Source organism: Myodes glareolus, chromosome 6, assembly GCF_982192425.1.
Source record: "Myodes glareolus chromosome 6, mMyoGla1.1, whole genome shotgun sequence".
NCBI classification, from domain to species: Eukaryota; Metazoa; Chordata; class Mammalia; order Rodentia; family Cricetidae; genus Myodes; species Myodes glareolus.
The window spans coordinates 71,734,290-71,755,126 of NC_142031.1; the positions used below are offsets into that span (position 1 = coordinate 71,734,290).

General features: G+C 35.7%; 1 protein-coding gene across 5 annotated transcripts in view; it reads left to right on the top strand.

Annotated features, from left to right (window-relative positions):
* Ccser1 (coiled-coil serine rich protein 1) overlaps window positions 1–20,837 on the top strand; it is a 1,117,462-nt gene that overhangs the window by 598,292 nt on the left and 498,333 nt on the right. For 3 of the 5 annotated variants that reach the window (XM_087907262.1, XM_087907263.1, XM_087907264.1), the window contains one exon: window positions 506–583. In XM_087907262.1, coding sequence (XP_087763388.1) covers window positions 506–583 — 78 coding nt within the window. Of the gene's footprint in view, window positions 1–505; window positions 584–8,332; window positions 9,421–20,837 lie in introns of those variants that run through there. The other 2 variants (XM_087907265.1, XM_087907266.1) reach the window with 1 other exon arrangement.

The following is a 20,837-nucleotide window of genomic DNA, read 5'->3' on the forward strand; positions in this document are numbered from 1 at the left end:
CTATTTAGGCCCATTGTTGTAGTAATCTCTGACTTCAGGTATTTATGAATTATTGCGCTCCTCAAAAGCCCCATGTCACACACATTTCTACTTTAAGTTGGTCCCCATATAATTCATCTTTCTTTTCTTAGCTGAGCTGGCAGTACCTTCTCTTCCCAACCTACATGTGTGTGTCATTGCTGCAGAATTACAACACACACCTTAGCAGTAATGTTCAAATGCCTGCAACTATGGGGGGCTATCACTTATCTAAAGCACCACAGTTACTCTTAGACTAGATGAAAAGTTGGCCCCATGGGATGGCTGTGACTGAAAACTAGGCTGTAAATATTTGCACTTGTTCAAAAACAGTACTATAATTGAGGGCACACACACACACACACGCACACACACACACACAAAGAGATTCATGAGTTAGAGATTAATCCAATGTTAGTAAGCAGGAAATATTAGCATTGAAGCACATGGCTTACCATTATTGTAATTTTCCTTTTCCACTTTGCAGGAAAAAGTGCAACATTTACAGAAGGCTTTTGCTTCACGAGTAGATAAATCCACGCAGACTGAACTTCTAGGCTGTGATGTAAGTAACTATATAAGACCATTTTTATCTTCTTTATTGGTTTTCAGACTTTCACAGCTCTGAATTATTTGCCTCTTCTGTGGGGTCCCTGGTTGACTGCATAGAATTGGGCTGTTCTCTGTTCATCACTTGTTCTAAACATCCCCAAACACCTTGTTGAACTGAAAAAGATAATTCCAGGCTCCAAATGGCATACGAAAGTTCTATTAACTTTTTTACAACAACAACATTTCTAACCTGGTGAATTTTAAGATACATGAAAATGTGCATAAGAATACTATAATTTATAATATAATAAAACTCTAATAATAATAATAGGATAATTTGTTTTTAAGAAAATTCTAATTTATTTATTCACAATTTAATAAAGTTATTAGGTTTGCAATGACCTAAGGCCAAACATTTTTACATTCACGCATGTAAAAAAACCTCCAACTTTGTAAACAATTTTACCATAATGTTTTAGCTCTTGGGCTTCAATGTAGGCAATGCAAGTAATTTAATTAAAAGTTAGTGTTTTTTTTTTCTTAATGTCAAAGTACTTGTTGATCAGATTGTAAAATGTTTCAAACCCGATATCCCTCCAGAAATCCTAAATGATTTTGTAAAGCTGATGTAAATAACAATTTTTCTTAAACATATCTCTAAAATTTGTGTTTTGTTGAAATGTTTTCACTCCCCTCTGCTAAAAAGTAAAGGCTCCTTGGTGTCTATTGGGAGAACCTGTTCTTACACTTAGTAAGCTTTGTTGACAGAACTGGATACATTCAAGCTCTGAATTTTGTGAACATTTCCCTATAATGATAGCATGTATTTATATTTACATCTCATGTTATCAGCTAGCGTAAACGTAGAAGTCAATCGTGTGTTGCCATGCAAAATGCAGCATTATTTTTATATTGTATACACATCTCTGTCACAAAATAAAACAGTTTTGACTTCTAGGACAAATTGTTTTCAAAGTTTAATTTTAGTTCAAAGCTACTAAAAGCTATGTATTTTCAGGGAATTTTTTCTATAATATACATTTTAAATCTTTTCTTATAGATGTTTAAGTAATTACAGGTACCAATACAACAATGTTTTTAGCCTAGTTTTAGATGTTATCTTCATGCTTTTAATCTTTATTTTTGCGAGAAACTAGTTTTATAATTTTAGGATAGTTTACAAGTAATATGTTGTTTATCTCTTTTGAAATTTTCCCCCAATATGACGATTGTAAATACATATTTGTGTATCAGCTCTTAGATAACATGCATTTTAGATAATTATCTGTATATTTGTATGTCTGAATGTCAGAGATGTTTCAAAAAGATTTATAAAAGCACAATCTCCATCAAATCATATTGCAATATACATCACAGCACATGTACACTACAGGTTAGCTTAGAATCCAGCTACTTCAAAGCACTCAGTTCTTAAGTGAGTTATCTAAATTCCATGAAGGTGAAACCATTTTTATCATGAGATCTGTAGGGCACCTGGATTGTTAGGGAAGGTAATACATTCTTAATACAAAGACAAGGAAGACCCATACACATTTGGGTGTGGTTTGGGAATTAATGTTTGAGGATCTTCATTCTAAGTGGCTCAGTAGTGACTCACCATCGACAAATAATGCAAAACTTGAATGTACCAGTGTCACATTTTAGACCCCATTGTGGATGCTGGTGAGAACTGATGTCTGCGGGGTGAATTTGCTTCTCTGGTGATCATTATATTCTTTCTCACAGAATCCACCATAGTACTTGGCTTTATAAATATGCAAACACAAATTTTAAAAAGGAGTGAGAAGCATGATAGTTCTCTTAAAGTCTTCATTGTTCTTAGTTTGTTTTCATGTGATGAAGGCAAAGTTGCTCATTGTAACATGAGGGCCAGCTTGTTGGGGGTTTCTGTCCCGCCCAGTACCCCACAGCTGGCAAGTCCCAAAGAAAATCACACGAAGTCTACATTAGGTTATAAACTGATTGGCCAATTAGCTCAGGCTTCTTGTTAACTCTTATAGCTTATATTAACCCATTATTCTTATCTGTGTTAGCCGCACAGCTCAGTACCTTTCTCAGCGTGGCAGCTCACATGTTTCGTCTTCAATGATCTGGGCAGAAATGGTGGAGGGAGCTTCCTGCTTCCCAGAATACTCCCATTCTCTTTGCTCCACCTCTACTTCCTTTCTGGTTTTCCCACCTATACTTCCTGCCTGGCCAATCAGCATTTATTTAAAATATGATTGACAAAATACAGACAATTCTCCCACATCAGCTCATGACCTGAGGCCAAGAAAGAATGCTTCTTTGGTAGTGATTTCAAAAGAGCTCCTGCACAAAGAGCTCCTCCCACGCCAAGCACTTGTTATAGTCTGGAGAGCTGTTAACATCAGACAGTACTCAGTTCTTGCTGATATGCTTAGCCATTCCTAGTCATTTATATATAACACAATCAGTAAATGATGCTAAATGCACATAACTTAGCAAAGTAACTATATTTAACCAAATGCACCGGAGTGCGCTTTCTATATGAAGACCTGAGTAAAGGAGTATTGTAAATCAACTAAAGGTAAGGCATTTAGAATTATGAATTGCATAATAACTAGGACACATGTGACTCATCCACACTTCTCTAGGAACAGGAACTGTCATCTCTAAACTGTAATACTTAATTGTAAATAATTGAACTTACATGTGCATATGAATCACTATCTCTATCATATTTTCTTCATAGTGTCATAAAATTGTTTTAAGTTAGGATAAACACATTCACACCTGCATATGTGTATAAGACACCTATTTATAATTTGCTAGAGCTTCTCAGGGAAGAAAAAAAGATTTTTGTCGAAACCTTGCACGTCATCTTTTATTCTTATGCTTTCCTACCTGGTTTTTGAATCTGTCAATATCAACCACATTTGCTCTTTATGGACCAATTGTGATCACTGGTCATAGGTGTGAATATCAGATTGCAAAATACCAAGTCAACATTACCATAAAGGACATGGTTTTTGTTACATGCTGCATAATAGTGCAATCCATATCAATCCAGAATTAAATATGCTAATAGAAGTTTACTACAGACAAATTTAAAGGTTTTTTTTTTTAAAAAAACAAACTTTGTCATGAAACAATTTTATAAGGATGTTCGAACCCAAATAATTTAAGTGTTACCTGTCCTTGTGAAATCAGATAGAAGATGGATGGGGAGACTTATGAAACATCACAGTTTCCTTTAAAAACTTATCAGCCGATTGAGATCTTTCTGAATATATCACCTGTATATAAAGGCCTCCGTAGAGCACATATACTGTCTGTCAATATTTAAAGTTTGAGAGATACTCCAAATAATGATTTAATTAAACTATTTCAGAGTGAATAGCTAAATTCAACAGGGAAGGTATCAATTATTAGCAGTGAGAAAATTTAGGATTTAATGAATTTAATATTTTAGTGAAATTTTTATTTTCTTGCTATGTTTTATAAAAGGTTTTTTTATTAATATGATTGACTTCCAGTATAAATTTTAATTCAAGCAATGTCTTGATTTTACTCAGAATAATCACAAAATATGTCTTTTAGGATTAGAATTTTGAGTAATGAGATCTACTATTTTGTGTGTTTTGAATTTTTTCATAATATCTTTAATATAATTGGATTTTTAAGATTTCTATCACTTTTTAAAATGTAAAATTGCCAGGTATTTCATCAAATATTAAATTGTTATGGTGGGTATATGTATTATCAGTGGCTTTAATTTGACTATTAAAACTGTGTTGAAGTTAATCACATATATTTTCAACCTAGTTGAATATATGTATATGTGTATTATATCAAGGTTTGATTACTTAGTGTTTTTCAAATATTTTAGCTTATTTTCTCATGGAAATATGCTTTATATAAGAAGTTTCTACTTAGGCTAGAAAAATAGTAAAATATACATTGTATGTGAAAATATTGAGAGAATGTCTCAGTACAATTTTCTGTGTATTTTGAAACATCTCCTGCCTTTATTATATTTTATTTTGGTGGTTACCCTGGCAGTTACTGTACAAAGAGAATTTAGATATATGAGAACTTTATCCTGTCTCATTCAGAACGGAGATGAGGATGCTTGTCTTTTACTGTACTGTTGATTAGCTGTTTTTTAGAGTGGGAAGTTTTTGTAGCATGCTGATATGTTATTTAGTTGAATGTTGTCGACTCAGCATTCTCATTGGTCCCTGACAACCTGTACTGTATTAAATCGTCCTAGCCACACTACACTGCTGCTGTCATCTTTCACGGTCAGAACTTCTGATGTGTATGCATATGTCCCAATACTTGCCAGACAAAATAATGTCTTTCTCCAAATGGTCCATCTGTTAATATTCACCTGACTCTGGTATTTTTGTTTATACCTAGAAATTAAATCACCTGTATAAAGAACTGTAGAGTTTTCTTTGCTTTAGGACAATTATCTTTTGTATTATATGAAATGCCTGATAAGAACATTGGTTAAAAGTGATAATGGTAAACAGGTTTTTTTTTTCTATGTCTCACAGATGCTTGGTTTGTCCAATATGGATGGTCTTATAACACAGCTTTGAAAATTTATTGAATTAATATTCAGCAAATATCACAATTTCTCTGGAACCTTTAAATGAAAAGCCCCAGATAGTCTCTCATCAAGTGTGCAATTGCTTAATCTGTGTAATTAAATTAAGGATAACAAACGAAGAAATGATAAAAGGCATCAGAAAGGTCCAAGGGAAAGGAAACACAGGGCGGAGCTACTGATATGTGAGAGGCTGAGAGTGGGGATTACAGAGGGACACTGAAACAGAGAAGGGTGAGCTGTGTGCCTTGGAAGTAGAGAGAAAAGCATCTTTGTTAGAAATTCTATTATAACATCCTCCCTCAAGACCATTTGAAAGTCCCAGTTAGTGAGAAAATTGTATTATCTTTGCCACAATGCTGAGAAAGAATAGTCAGATTAATGTAAAGATTAGACCACCTAGTATACAAAAGGGACTTCTGTGCTATCAAGCCAGGTAACAGATGGAGTGTGTCAGGGAAAACCACAGTAGAGAATCAAAGCCTATCCGTGGGAACAGAGGACAAAGACTTCTTTTGTCTTGTCATCTGGGGAGCAGACACTCAGGCCTACAAGTCCCACCCACCTGTGGGAACAGCAGACTCAGGCCTCCTTTGCATATCCATCTGAAGGAACAATGACTCAGTAACCCCCTTACATAGCCTCTACGTATAAGAAATAAAAGAAAAACTAAACTCAACCAGAGTTCCTGATAACATGTTCTCCCTCTTCATTCTCTTCTCCTATACTTTTCTCTCCTCTATCTTCTCTCTTCCTTTTCCCTCCCCTCCCTTGCCCTCTCCTCTTTTATCTCTGGAAGAACTAATATATTTGCCTCTTATATCTCTGTGTGTTCCAGGAGTCACCTTAGGCTCATCTTCACGTTCTCAAGTTCTCATAGAATGGGTCCAGTAGTTGCACATCCTACTGTATATACAGGTTACATGCCTCTCCAGGTTATATGCAATATCTTACGCAATATAAATAATCTATAAATACTTGATTCTTTATCTGGAGGTTGATAATTCTCAGCCACTTGCTTTACACTCTCTGGTTTGAGGGTCTTCATGCTTACCTTACCTTTACCAGTGAGAAAACTGAAATGGATTTTTTTAGGAAACAAAGACATTGACATTTGTAGATTAAAAGTGTTTAAAAAAAAGATATAAAGTGATTTTACAGTGTAGTCATAGAGAATTAAGGGAAAAAGTTTCAGAAGTGTATTTATACAGAACTGGCACAGGAGCAGGAATTTTTAGACTATTCCATTAGAAACTTTCTTAAAAGCAAGCCACATATATCATTAACCTTATGCACTGAAAAGTAAGAATGCAAGGAAATTATACTCTTAGTGATGCTGAGTTAAGATGGTAATTACAATTGTAAATTTATGAGACTGAATTAGTATATAGAAAATTTATTCTAAAAGTATAATTTACAGTTCAGAATACTTAAAGAGTCAGTTCTATAAATATCAGAATTATTTCAGATTTATCATTATTTTATGAATTTTATGTTTATAAATGGATTTATGAATTTGGACTTAATCCACTAAATCGACGTTATAGTCCAACATAGAATTATTTTCTGGAAGAAAAATAGTATAAAAAGGTTAGAATTTTCTTCAAGTTTAAGGTAAAACCTGGAACTGGATGAACTGTTCATTTTCTAGGCTCAAGTAAAGACAATGAGAAGCTTGAAATCTCATAACTTCCAACTTTTTGGTTTTGGAATCTAGGTTGCAAAATCACAAGTGAGAACTTTTTCCCTCTGTTTTTAGCCATGGTCTTTCTAGCCTAAGCTGGTCTGGGACTTACTATATGGTTAGGATGACTCATAGCATTCCTTCTTACTATATACACCTTGAAAAGTGAACTTTTAAATGTTTTTTAAAAAAAAAATTCTGGTTTTTTATTTTCAGTGAGCTTTCTTTCTTTTTTTTAAGCTTTCTTTTAAGGACAAAGAGAATTAAGTACTATTTTGTCTACTGAAGCTATAGCCTCAGAGGACTAATTTGAATGCATCCAAGCCTTGCAGCCTCATTTACAGTATGCACTTATCAACCTACATGTCCAAGAAATGAGCAATATTCTGTGAGACAATAGACAAGTTTCTCTTGAAAATGCTATTTATGTATAATGTGGGTACACAAACATACACAAACATACACTGTGCACATGCACAAACACACACACATGCACACATACACACACACACATACACACACACACACACACACACACACACACACACACACTACATGTCTCAGCAAACTTTGCAGGATGAAATCAGAATTTCTCAAACCTAATGACTGCTCAGATTTTCCACTCCCTGATTATGAGATTTTATTATAGTTCTCTGTCCCTTAGAGAACTGTTCCGCAGGCTCTGCTGCCTGTGCCTCTGTTATTGAGAACCTTTTCTTGTAGGATTTCTTGATGTGGACTCAATTAATAAAGTTTCTCTTAGTGTGGGATTTCTTCAGAATCTGCCAGTACTGTTTGAGATACTTTATAGTTGCCATTCTGATATGTCGTTATATTTTATATACTGACATGTAGCAAACACATGCACACACACACATCCTTTACATTGGTACATAACACAGTCTTATAGTATTGATTCTGTAGTTCTCTAGATCTCTTAACAACAATTTTACTGTCCTTAGGAATGAATGAAGTGTTCTACACATCTTAGATATTACGCTTCTTACATGGATATTTACTTAATGGATATCCCTGTTTAGTATGTGTGAAATAACCTGAAATGATGTAATTTCCTGTTATGTGAGGTTTCAGCAGAAATGACAGACTGGAACTTAGAGTAATAGTAGTTGCAGACTATGGAAATCATACTGAAGCTTTGTGTGTAGCTCTCAGATAGTAGCTGTGGTATACACAGTCTTCAAGAGAACTTTGTGCTATTTACCTATTACCTAATTTTCTGACTGTTTTCCATTGGAAGAATATATAACGAGTTGAAGAAAACTGTATTTTCTACTTGTTTTACATTACTAAAATAAACATTCTTTGTAAATGCTAATAACAAATTTTTCATAAAATCACCAAGAGATGAGCTTCTTATCAATCTGTATTTTCATTTGTGTTTAAACATTTAAAATCATCATTTAAATATTCATTTCATTTTGTTATTTGCCATTCATTTCTTTTATTTTCTTCTTTTTAAGGCCCTGTGGAATCCTACATGCACTGGAGGTTTATTTAAACCAGTATATATTTCAAGCTAAATTAAATAATCATTTGACCAGGAATAATTCTTCAGTGATCTTTGGCATGTTAAATATTGAGTAAAATGAAATTTTCTATGATTTCTTCTGTTAACTATCTTGCAAAATATGTAATACAAAGATTGTTTAATTCTAAAGACTGTATAACTTTGCATTTATAAACAGTTTCCACAGAATATTGATGAAGACTCAATGGGCATATATTTGCTTTTATGTACTGTGTGTATTTTTTATAAAAACATAAATTTATTTAAAGATTATCTGTACATGTGAATATACTAAAATGTAATATTCCACTTGGCAGTCAATATTGTTTGATCATCCTCCTTATCCATATCATTTGTTTCTTTGGTTATAAACTTTGTGTTTTTTTATTTTACATTCTGTTTGCATTAGATAGACAGGAAATGAAATCATAGTTACCTCATCTTATCAGGACAGCTCCCAGTGATGAATTGAATTATTTGTGACCTCTTATCATCACATGGTGAAATGAGAATGTCTTTAAATGCAACAAATCCATGTGGCCTTTATCTAACCACAGAATGTAATACAGACAGAGGAAAATTATATCCTTTAAAAACAGAAAAACAGACTTATCTGTTGATATCACAGTGATAGAAATTTATTGAATGTATGTGGTATAAGAAGAAGCCTTACCCTGAACTTAATTTCTGTGGGTCCTTTTTTTTTATTACCTTTCTATGATAGCCCACTATATCAAACGCCATAGTAGCAAGAAGACTCTCTTGATTGGTATAATTTATTGCAAGGATGGTTCGGTATTGAGGGCAGGATGATGGTGAGGAGGGCCACAGGACTCAAGAGAAAGAACAGATTTTGGTGAGCCCCTCCCTTTGTAAAGACATCATTACATAATTATAGTGATCAGTGGTAATGTATAGAACTATGCTATGAAATTTATTAAATTATTTGGATCTTTATATAACACAAAATATAAATGACCAAATTCTGGGTGTAAATTATGGTGTTAAATAAAACTACAAATGTATTTATTTACACAAAAACATTGTGTGTGCCCTTATTGACTTTATTCTTTTAGATATTCTTCTAGGATCCAACATAACAAAAACAGTTTGTTTCTCCCAAATAGTCTAGTTGATTCTCTTCTATGCTTCTATTTTTTTTACTTTTCTTTCTTTTTATTTTATTTTTGTATAAAAATATTTTTGTTTAAAAAGAAAACAAACTATCTTTTTCCATTTTACATACCAATCCAGTTCCTACTCCCTCCTCTGCTCCCTTTCTGTCCACATTCCCTCCCACCCCACCTTACATCCAGGACTCAGAGAAGGTAAGGCACATTGCTTTGGGGAAGGCACAAGGCCCTCCCTACTATATTTAGGCTGAGCAGGAGAATAGGTTCCCAAAAAGCCAGTGTAAGCAGTAAGGAAAATTCCTATGCCACTGCCAGTGGCCCTGCAGTCTGCCCTAGCCATACATCTGTCACCCACATTCAGTTTGGCCATATGCTGGTTCTTTAACTGTTCAGTTGCAATTCGTGAGCTCATATTAGCTCAGATAAACTGTTTCAGTGTGGGTATCCCCATCATGGTCTCGACCTTCTTGCTCATGTTCTAATTCCTCCCATGCTTCAACTGGACTTTGGGAGCTCAACCCAGTGTTCCACTGCAGGTCTCTGTTTTTATCAGTTGCTTGATGAAGGTTCTATGGTGACATTTAAGATATTAATCAATCTAACCTCAGGGCAAGGTCGATTCGGGTACCCTCTCTACTATTGCTTAGGGTCTTAGCTGGGGTCATCCTTTTAGATTTCTGGGAATTTCTCTAGTGTCAGGTTCTTTGCTAGCCCCATAAAATGGCCCCCTCAATCAAAATATCTCTTTCCTTGCTCTCATCTCTATCCTTGCTCCATCTTGACTATCCTGTTCCCCAAGTTTCTCTTCCTCTCCCCTTCATCCCTTCTCTTTTTCACCCACTCTCCCTTCTTTCCCTACCCCCAGACCCCCAATTTTGTCAGACGTTCTTGTCGATTTCCCCTTTATAGATGAATCTATGTATGCTTTTCTTAGGGTTCACCTTGTTACGTAGCTTCTCTAGGACCGTACTTTACAGCTACTATCTACTTATGAGTGAGTACATACATGTTCATCTTTCCAGTTCTGGCTTTCCTCATGCAAAATGTTTTCTTTCTAATTCCATCTATTTGCATGCAAATTTCAAGATGTCATTGTTTTTTACTTCTGAGTAGTACTCCATTATGTATATGTGTCACATTTTCTTTATCCATTCTTCAGTCAAGGGGCATTTAGGTTGTTTCCAGGTTCTGGCTACAAATAATGCTGCTATGAACATAGTTGAACAAATGTCCTTGTAGTATGATTGAGCATCTTTTGGGTATATGCCCAAGAGTGATATTGCTGGGTACTGAATTAGGTTGACTCCCAATTTTCTGAAAAATAGTCATACTGATTTCTAGAGTGATTGTACAAGTTTGCATTGCCACCAGCAGTAGAGAAGTGTTCCCCTTACTCCACATCCTTTCCAGCATAAGCTATTATTGGTGCTTTTGATTTTAGCCATTCTGACTGGTATAAGATGGTGTATATAAGAGTTGTTTTGATTTGCATTTCCATGATGGCTATGGATGTTGAACATTTTTTTTTTGGTGGGGGGAAGGGTTGAGACAGGGTTTCTCTGTAGCTTTGCAGTCTGTCCTAAAGTTAGCTCTTATAGACTTTGTCGACCAGGCTGACCTTGAACTCACAAAGATCCACCTGCCTCTGCCTCCAGAGTACTGGGATTAAATAAAGGTATATGCCACCACTACCCGACTTCTTTTAGATTTCTTACATTTGAAATCTTTTTATACAGATAGGGCAAAACTTCATCTGCTTTCATAAAGCATTCCCTCCATAAATTTTTTCAACCTCTAGAATGGTCAGTACATTTGAAAGAGGAATTCAATAAAAGACAACTTGAAGAGACAGAAAAGACTAAATCTGGGATTAATTATTACAGTCAGTGAATAATGAAAAGTGCTTTTGATTTTTTTCAAAAGCCACGAAGCACTTATTAATTGAAATGCAGATAAAACAAACCACTTTCTTCAAAAGTACAGCTTCAGGATGTCCCTCTGCTCCTTGCCTCTCCATATTTTCTTCCATTACAAAATATAAAACAACATGCTCACAAATCAATACTTTCAATTTCTAGAAGTATTTTCAGAATTTTTCATGTGCTTAATGTAAAGTGTGACTATTTTATATCTATCTCCATTTAGCTGGAACACTGTTTTTCTGCACATCTTACTCAATTACATAAACATGTGTAAAATACGTAAGGGAGTATTATGTTATTTCTTTAAAATGTGTATGTGCACTATAAAATTAATTATCTTTATCTCATTGTGCACACACTAAGGTAGACAATTATTTTTAAAAATGAGCAATAGGTATATGGTATATATCAGTGCTGCAGACCGTATATCACCAGTATTTATTGATTAGTTAAAACATGATTAAGAATTTATTTACATAGCAAATATAATATATATCTTTTTCATTTATCCTAGAACAAGGAGAAAAATAAAGTTTTGCAAGTATGTTTTTTACATTGTACTTATTTTTCCTCATAGGGTTCCATAATTAGGGTTGTATCCAATTTTAATTTTTCATGTATAGACTTTTCAAAAAAAGCTAGGACTGATTTGTCCTGTTCATTCAGTAATTGTCATCACACTGTCCTATATTGTCACTTTACAAAATGGAACAGCTCGTCCCCTTGAATACTAGCAGACATATATCAAAGCATCATGTGATACATCTTTGCTGTGTACATTGAAAAGTAAATTTTTTTTGATGGTAAGTGACTTGAAAAGTAAATTTAAACAAGAAAGTACCATATAAGGCAATGAGAACCGAAATCTGTCTTAAAAACAGCCTTTTAAATAAGTTTTCCCTATGTAAGTAAAGGTTAGACAGTAAGGCAAAGGCATGCTTTCTTTTCAGATACAGCTTGTTCGATTTCATTGGGAAATAATTGCTTTACTTGAAAATGTTTTCTAAATTTTACCTAAAACATAAAAAATAATACAGAAAGGAACAATCAAGGTAAATGTATATGTATGTGTGCAGTAAAGGAACAATCAAGATTAATGTGTATTTACCTTGTATGTATGTACCTTTACTGTGTATGTGTGCATTAAAACGGGTTAAAAAATCTTCATTGAGAGTTTGTAAGAGAAAAAACTAATATTGTGCATTTAAATAATAAATTGTAAACTTTCTTCTACATGACAAAATGCAAATATAAAGTTAAAGAAATAGAAAAGGACAAGCCTGTATATTTGCATACAGTGGCTCATCAGTTAAGAGCACTTGCTACTTGCTACCTTTTCAGTGCTCTCAAGTTCAACACGCACAATGCATCTCACAACTATAACTGCTATTCCAAGAGATGTGACACCTGCTTCTTACTTCCTCTGGCATCAGGCACACACATACAGTGCACATAAATACAAATAAAATATATACACAAAGAATGTTTAAAAACTTTAAAAAATGCATTGGTATGACATTAATTATGCACTATAAATTTATTTAGATAAAACAAGTATTGTTAAAAAAAGACATGATATATAGTACTCTATGTTAATTAAATCTTAAATTACTGGACTCAATATTTATATTTGTAATAAAATATGCTATTCCTTGTGAGGCAGAATGTGATGTGATATGTGTATATTTCATATATACTGGCACATTAGTGGTATATGTAGCAATTTAATGTTACTTGTACACAAAATGCTAAGATACCAAGTTTTTGTCTTTGATGTGTTAAGTCTTTGTGGACTAGAATTTTTTTAAAGCATCTTTTATCTTTTTACTTTTATTAAATCACTAAAGTTATAGAAAGATACTTTTAACAAAGTACAATAAAGTGCTTTATAAACAAGAAACAGAAGAGCTTTATGTGTTGCCTTTATATATTAGTGCTATGAGCTAACACTGTATTTTGTCTTTATATGTTAACTTTTTATGACTCCTCAAAAATTGGTTGCCCTCCTATACACAAAGGAGAAGGAAGCAGAGAGGGAAATCAGAGAAACATCACCTTTCACGATAGCCACAAATAGCATAAAATATCTTGGGGTAACTCTAACCAAGGAAGTGAAAGACCTATTTGACAAGAACTTTATGTCTTTGAAGAAAGAAATTGAGGAGGATACCAGAAAATGGAAAGATCTCCCTTGCTCTTGGATTGGGAGGATCAACATAGTAAAAATGGCAATTCTACCAGGAGCAATCTATAGATTCAATGCAATCCCCATCAAAATCCCATCAAACTTCTTCACAGACCTTGAGAGAACAATAATCAAGTTTATATGACAAAACAAAAAACCCAGGATAGCCAAAACAATCTTATACAATAAAGGAACCTCTGGAGGCATTACCATCCCTGACTTCAAACTCTACTACAGAGCTACAGTATGTTAACTCTAAATTAGCAAGTTTTTACAAAAATATTTTTATTTTCTAATAGAAAAAAATGTCACTTGTTTGTTTTCTTTTTGTTGTTATGGCTTTTAGTTACCATTGTTTATTTATACTAATATACATCTACTCTGCTTTTGTTGGTCCCAGAGATGCCTCCAGTCTACTTCACTGATTTTATTTTCATCTATTGGTTCTTGATGGTTCAGTAAAAGCTTCCATCTTGTTCATTTTCTTGAAAAGTTATGTTGGACTATCTATCATTAGTCTATTTAAATAAAAGACATGACATCCTGATACTATCAAAACCTTAAGACTTATTTTAAACAGGCCAGTAACATTTGCCAATGTAAAAGCTAAAATTCCATCAGATAACATTGAAAACCTGTCACCAATTGCTGAACTTTGCTCTAAACTAGCAATCTGTGGTCTCTTACAATGTATTTGGCAAATAATTTGGTTTACATCTTTCTTTAGTCTGTAAAATCACAAATCTGGGAACACCTAAGTCTATGTTGCTAGAACGTGACCACACATTTATTTTCAGAAAAAAACTCTGCTTATTTTCTTTTGAAAAAAAACTTTACTTTTGTGTTGACACATTCATAGTGAAGAAAGGACGTCATTTCCTGACGTCCTGGAGGACCAGTGGCACACGAATGAGAATTTACTTCTGAAGTAGAGAAATGGTGGCTGTTGAAGAGTAGATTGATTCTGCCTCCTACTCACTGAGATTTGGTGTGACTTTAGGTCTCCAATAAAATGAAAGTGACCCAGGGTGGAGAAAGTATTCGTTCATCTATACAGAGAATATGAGCTTCTCTACTCTACTCCCTGTTGTATAAAGGTCTAGTAGACAGAATAGGTGTTTTACACGTATTCTGATTTTTTGCGGAAATTTTATCTTAAGAAGGATGGCAAGGTGTCTGGCCAGGAACAAAAGATGGGGTAAAAGTGAAAGCACATTAGCTTTATGGGAAAAGGTGTGTTGATATTCTGTCCCTCCTGGTTCATGTTTCCCAAAAGGTTCATAGTTTAAAAATAGTTTTTGAGGCCTGGCAGTGGTGGTACATGTCTTTAATCCCAACACTCAGAAATCAGAGGCAGGCAGATTTCTGTGATTTTGAGGCCAGTCTGGTCTACAAGATCTAGTTCCAGGACAGGCACGAAAGCAACAAAGAGAAACTCTGTTTCGAAAAAAAAAGTAGTTTTTGTATTTAAGTTGCATCCCTATAAGTGTTTATAAAGCACCATGATTTATGATTATTAAAGTCTCTATTATCCAGTTTTAGGAACATGAACTAAACTTAAAGCCAGGTTCCTCAAAATTAGTAACTGATCTCCGGAAAACAGATTATGCCTGTCAGTCATTCGTTGGCATCAGGAGTAACGCCTTATGTGGATAAAAACACATAATCCATGATGCTATTTTCCTTACAGTTTGAAACTAGAATGAAAGCATCAAAAAGAAAATATTGGTTTTTATGAAAAACCATATAATCTATTATATAAATTGCAAATATATGTTGGGTTGCAATGGAAAAAACATTCAATACCTTACACAGAAAATCAGATACATAAGAGTTAGCGATCTTACCCAATAACACCTTCTTTGACTGAGGTATCCATTTCTTCCGTTTTGTCTTCAATACCTAAGGTTCTTTCCTCCACCTCTTGTGTTATCTTGGTGAGGCTTCCTGTTTGAGTTGCTAAATTTTTCATTTCCAGATTTTCCTCAGTTTGGGTATTCTTCATTGATTTTTTCCCCCACAGACTTTTGGGTCTTGAACAGTTTTATTCATTTCCTTCTATTGTTTATATTTTCATAGATTTTGTTAGGGATTTGCTCATTTCTTCTTTAAGGACTCTACTATCTTCTGTACAGGCTGCTTTAAGCTCGTTGCCTTTTGCTTTACCTGCGTTGTAATAGTCAGGGCTTATTATAGTAGGGTTGCTGGGCTCTCATGGAGATGTGTTGTCCTGGCTCTATTTTGATTGTGCTTTTACACTGGTGTCTAAGCATCTGGGGTGTGAAGCATTGTAATTATATGTCAATTATGGTCTTACGAGTGGGTGGTTTGTCCCTTGGATTCTATTGCTGTCTCCAATTCTTAGGAAAGTGTGGTGGCTGTGTATTGCCTGGTAGAAAATTCTTCTGGGATCCTTATTGATATGGCCACTTGAAGTTCTGTACAAAATGTGTTTCTAAATACTAGGATTTGAAACTTAGTAATGGTGACAGGCAGGGAGAGTGAGGGTCCACAGGAGGGAAGAAAGCAGGCTGCTCTACTAGAATCTGGGACAGGTAGTCATTAAAAGCCATAGTAGGTAGTCTGCTACAGAGCTGGGGATAAGACTGGGGGATTGGTTGAATATAGACGAGAGGGAAGAGAGAGAAGAACTGAAGCTTGCCTAAGTACTTTGCTGGCCTCTTGTCTTCTATGACAGATTTGACCATTGGGTTCCCAGACAATGCCTGATGGAGGTGGGGACTAGAACAAAGGAATGAATGGGGAGGAATGTTGGAGGAAAAGATATGCATTATCCACCAGAGATGAGGTCAGAGAGGGAAGGGATGCCACAGAAGGGCGTCTGCTCCAGAGCCCAGGGTGAACCTGGAGGACTGGATTAAGAGAGAGAAGGACTAAGTGAGGATCTGCTTGTTGTCTTAACTATTTCCCTTGCCTGTGTGTCCTGTTGAGTTCCCAGGGAATGTCTTCTGTGGTTAGGGACTGGGATAAAGCAATGAGTAGAGAGGCTGTAAAGTTTTAGGGGAAGATCTTTAATGATCCATTTTAAAGGACTGCAGGGAGGGAGATGAGGTTGAAGCAAGTGGTCTGCTATAGAACTGGGGATGAGACTAAGGAATTCGATTTGAAGAAAAGGAGGGATAAGTGAAGATCTGTAGTCGTTCTACCTGTTTCTCTAGCTTGAGCAGCCTTGAATGTTCCCAGGGAATGTCTGCTTGTGTTGGAGGCTGGGATAGCAGAAGTGAAGGGGAAGTTTGGAGGAGAAGGTCTGAGTGATCAGTTGGATATTCAGGCTGAGCAGAAGGGAAGGCTGCACCAGGTGGTCTGTTCCAGAGCCGGAAATGAGGCTGGGGATTGGACTTGGAAGAGACAAAGGAGAGGTGAAGATCCACATTAGGCTCCCTGCTTCCTTGCCTGGAGTTCTATTGTAACTTTTTAAAGACAGTTGATCATACTTGACAATATTTTTCTCAGATTCATTATTGTACTTGTCTGAGTAATTTATTTTGACACTGTTGTTCCAGCAACACATTTAGTCATTTACCTTCCTACAACTTTATCATTAAACACATTTTTCTTATGTAAATATCTCTGTCTCTAGAGATTTACATGACAAGTAAAATATCTTAAATGTGTGAACAAAAATGATTTTCCTCTTTCTAAATAACATGCTTTGTTTGGTACAGAAACAGGTAATTTGCATCAACTAAGACACATAGATATAATGCATTCTTTCTCCTGACTAATATGCTTTAAATTCTTCCCCTGTTATCTCCTAACTCTTCACAGTGTAAGCATAAAACCTCCTTCAGTTGCCTATTACACATTGTACATGTTTACTTAATGAGAAAGTCATATATTGAATTTTTATTCTTTTCTTAATTTTTTTCTGTTTCCTGATTTTTTTTGAATTTTATTTTATTTTTTTATTTATTAAAAATTTCCACCTCCGACCCGCCTCCCTTTTCCCTCCCCCTCTTCACCTCCCCCCTCCCTCTCTAGTCTTAAGAGCAATCAGGGTTCCCTGCCCAATGGGAAGTCCGAGGTCCTCCCCCTTCCATACAGGTCTATAAAGGTGAGCATCCAAACAAACCAGGCTCCCACAAAGTCTGTCCGTGCAGTAGAATCAAAACCCAGTGCCATTGTCCTCACTTGCCAGCCACATTCAGAGTGTCCATTTTGATCACATGCTCCATCACTCCCAGTCTAGCTGGTTTTGGTGAGCTCCCATTAGATCAGTCCCACCATCTCAGTGGGTGGACGCTCCCCTCGTGATCCTGACTTACTTGCTCATGTTCTCCCTCCTTCTGCTCCTCATTTAGACCTTCGGAACTAAGTCCAGTGCTCCAATGTGGATCTCTGTCTCTATCTCCATCCATCGCCAGATGAAGGTTCTATGCTGATATGCAAGATATTCATCAGTGTGGCTATGGGACAAGGCCAGTTCAGGCACCCTCTCCTCTGCTGCCCAAGGAACAACCTGGGGACCTCTCCTTGGACCTGGGAACCCCTCAAGAGACAAGTCTCTTGCAAACCCTAAAATGGCTCCTTTAATTAAGATATTTACTTCCCTGCTCCCATATCCACCCTTCCTCCATCCCACCCATCCCATTCCCCCAAGCTCTCCTGAATCCTCCCCTTCTCTCTTCTCTCTATCCATCTCTCCTTACATCCACTCCCCCCATACCCCTGTGCACCCAAGTTTTGCCTGGCAATCTTGTATATTCCAATATCCAGGAGGATAACTATATGATTTTCTTTGGGTTCACCTTCTTATTTAGCTTCTCTAGGATCACAAATTATAGGCTCAATGCCTTTAATTATGGCCTCCTCCCTACCTCCCATTTCCCTCCCCCTCCTGCCACTCTCCTCATCTTCCCTCTCCAGTCCAAAGAGCAGTCAGGGTTCCCTGCCCTGTGGGAAGTCCAAGGTCCTCCCCCCTCCATCCAGGTCCAGGAAGGTGAGCAACCAAACAGACTAGGCTCCCACAAAGTCAGTCCATGCAGTAGGATCAAAACCCAGTGCCATTGTCCTTGGCTTCTCAGTCAGTCCTCATTGTCCACCACGTTCAGAGAGTCCGGTTTGATCACATGTTTTTTCAGTCCCAGTCCAGCTGGCCTTGGTGAGCTCCCATTAGATCAGCCCCACCGTCTCAGTGGGTAGACACACCCCTCGTGATCCTGACTTCCTTGCTCATGTTCTCCCTCCTTCTGCTCTTCATCTGTACCTTGGGAGCTCAGTTCAGTGCTCCAATGTGGGTCTCTGTCTCTATCTTCATCCATTGCCAGATGAAGGTTCTATGGTGATATGCAAGATATTCGAAAGTATGGCTATAGGACAGGGCCAGTTCAGGTGCCCTCTCCTCAGCAGCCCAAGGAACTAGCTGGGGACATCTCCATGGACACCAGGGATCCCCTCTAGAGTCAAGTCTCTTGCCAGCCCTAAAATGGCTCCCTTAATTAAGATATCTTCTTCCCTGCTCCCAGGGAAGAAGGTAAAGCTGCCTGATTCTACATGAATTTCAGTGCTGAAGGTAAAGGGAGATGTTTGTGCTACTTACAGTTTCATGAATCCCACTCTCCCAACTGAATCAACTACTTTACTTTCGAATTAAGTACACATTAACATATTAAGATTATGATTAGCATAACTCTAAAGGTATTGCTTTACTAACCTCAGTCTCTGTGTATATTCAACAATACATATGTATTCACCAAGGATATGTATATGGAATTAGATGCTAATCTTTTGACTGAATATGCATGTGTCAAACCAGAAGACAGCTTTATTCATAATTTGAGAAATTCCCACTTTTTGTTGAAATTATATATATATATATATATATATATATATATATATATAATATTTTTGTTGTACTTAATTGTATCTATATTTCATGGTCTAGAGGAAATTTAAATAAATTCAGAAATATTGTGAGTTTATGTGTTATTTTTATAGTTGAATATAAATAAATATACAAATTTTGAGATCAATTACTGTCATTCAATAGTACTTAACCCTAAGTTATAAAATATGTATACTGAAATTTCTGAGCTCTTTATGTTTTATAGAAAAGATATAGCTGAAATATTCAGATGATTTGGTTCAGTGTAATGTCTTTACAAACTTTTCTGAATACCATGAAATGGGATGGGTGGATTTTCAGTATTTTTATTTAATTCCATTTAATTGTTTATTAGGATGTATTTTTATTTAAATGAAACATTAGCTAGACATTTACAATGTACAGGGTTGTGAACTATTAAGCCAAACAATACCATACAACAAATTACCATATAAATAAGGTCTGGCAAGATTTGAAAACAGGAACACAACACTTTTTAAATCGCAACGCCAAAAATACAGTCATCATGATCATTTCAGGAGCATAGTATATTTTGACACAATTTGTGATCAAATTTCAGCTTGCTGAATTGAGAGTCTATGCCATATATCAGTTCAGAGAATGAGGAGAATTATTGGTATATGACACAATAACAGTATCAGCCACATCCGGAGCTCCTGTGTTGTTATCGTTTCTGTTCTGTAAGGACCACCAATATGTTTCACAGTTAGTTATATCAAATATTTAAGAATTATTTTAAATTTAGAGAATTAGTTCATTGTCTAATAAAATGAGATGACATACAATTCTTTTTTAGAAGTAAGCAACCTAAAAGAATATATGGAGTATTTGTTCTATGCCAGAAGCTTGTGGAAGTTTGAGGTAGTCAGTAACAGTAGCCGTCATTCCTCTTATATACTATTTACATATCACTGAGTAAGCATAGGGAGATTAAATAGCGGGTCCCTTATCTCTCCTGAACAGATGAGAACACTGGGCATAGATAGAATAAACTATCGCTTGATACCACAGAGTACATGATTGTTCCTGAGCTGAACTTACATCAAGGGAAATGGTCTTTGTATTCACATCACTCCCCCACCAGACACAGTGGCAGCTTCAAATAGGGATTTGGTTTTGTTACTTCATCTTACGTAGAGGACTGATATGTTATTAACTCTCTGATTAAGGCGAATTTCTAAACTCCTGACTAACAGTGTATAATAAAGTGAAAAGACAATAGATGGCCTGATAATATTTTGATTACAGTATGATATTCTAGATTGATTCCTGGAGAGAATGAATGAGTTTGAGCTTTATTTTCTCACTTCACCTCTCACAATGAGCTATCATATTAAGATCCTTTAAATTTT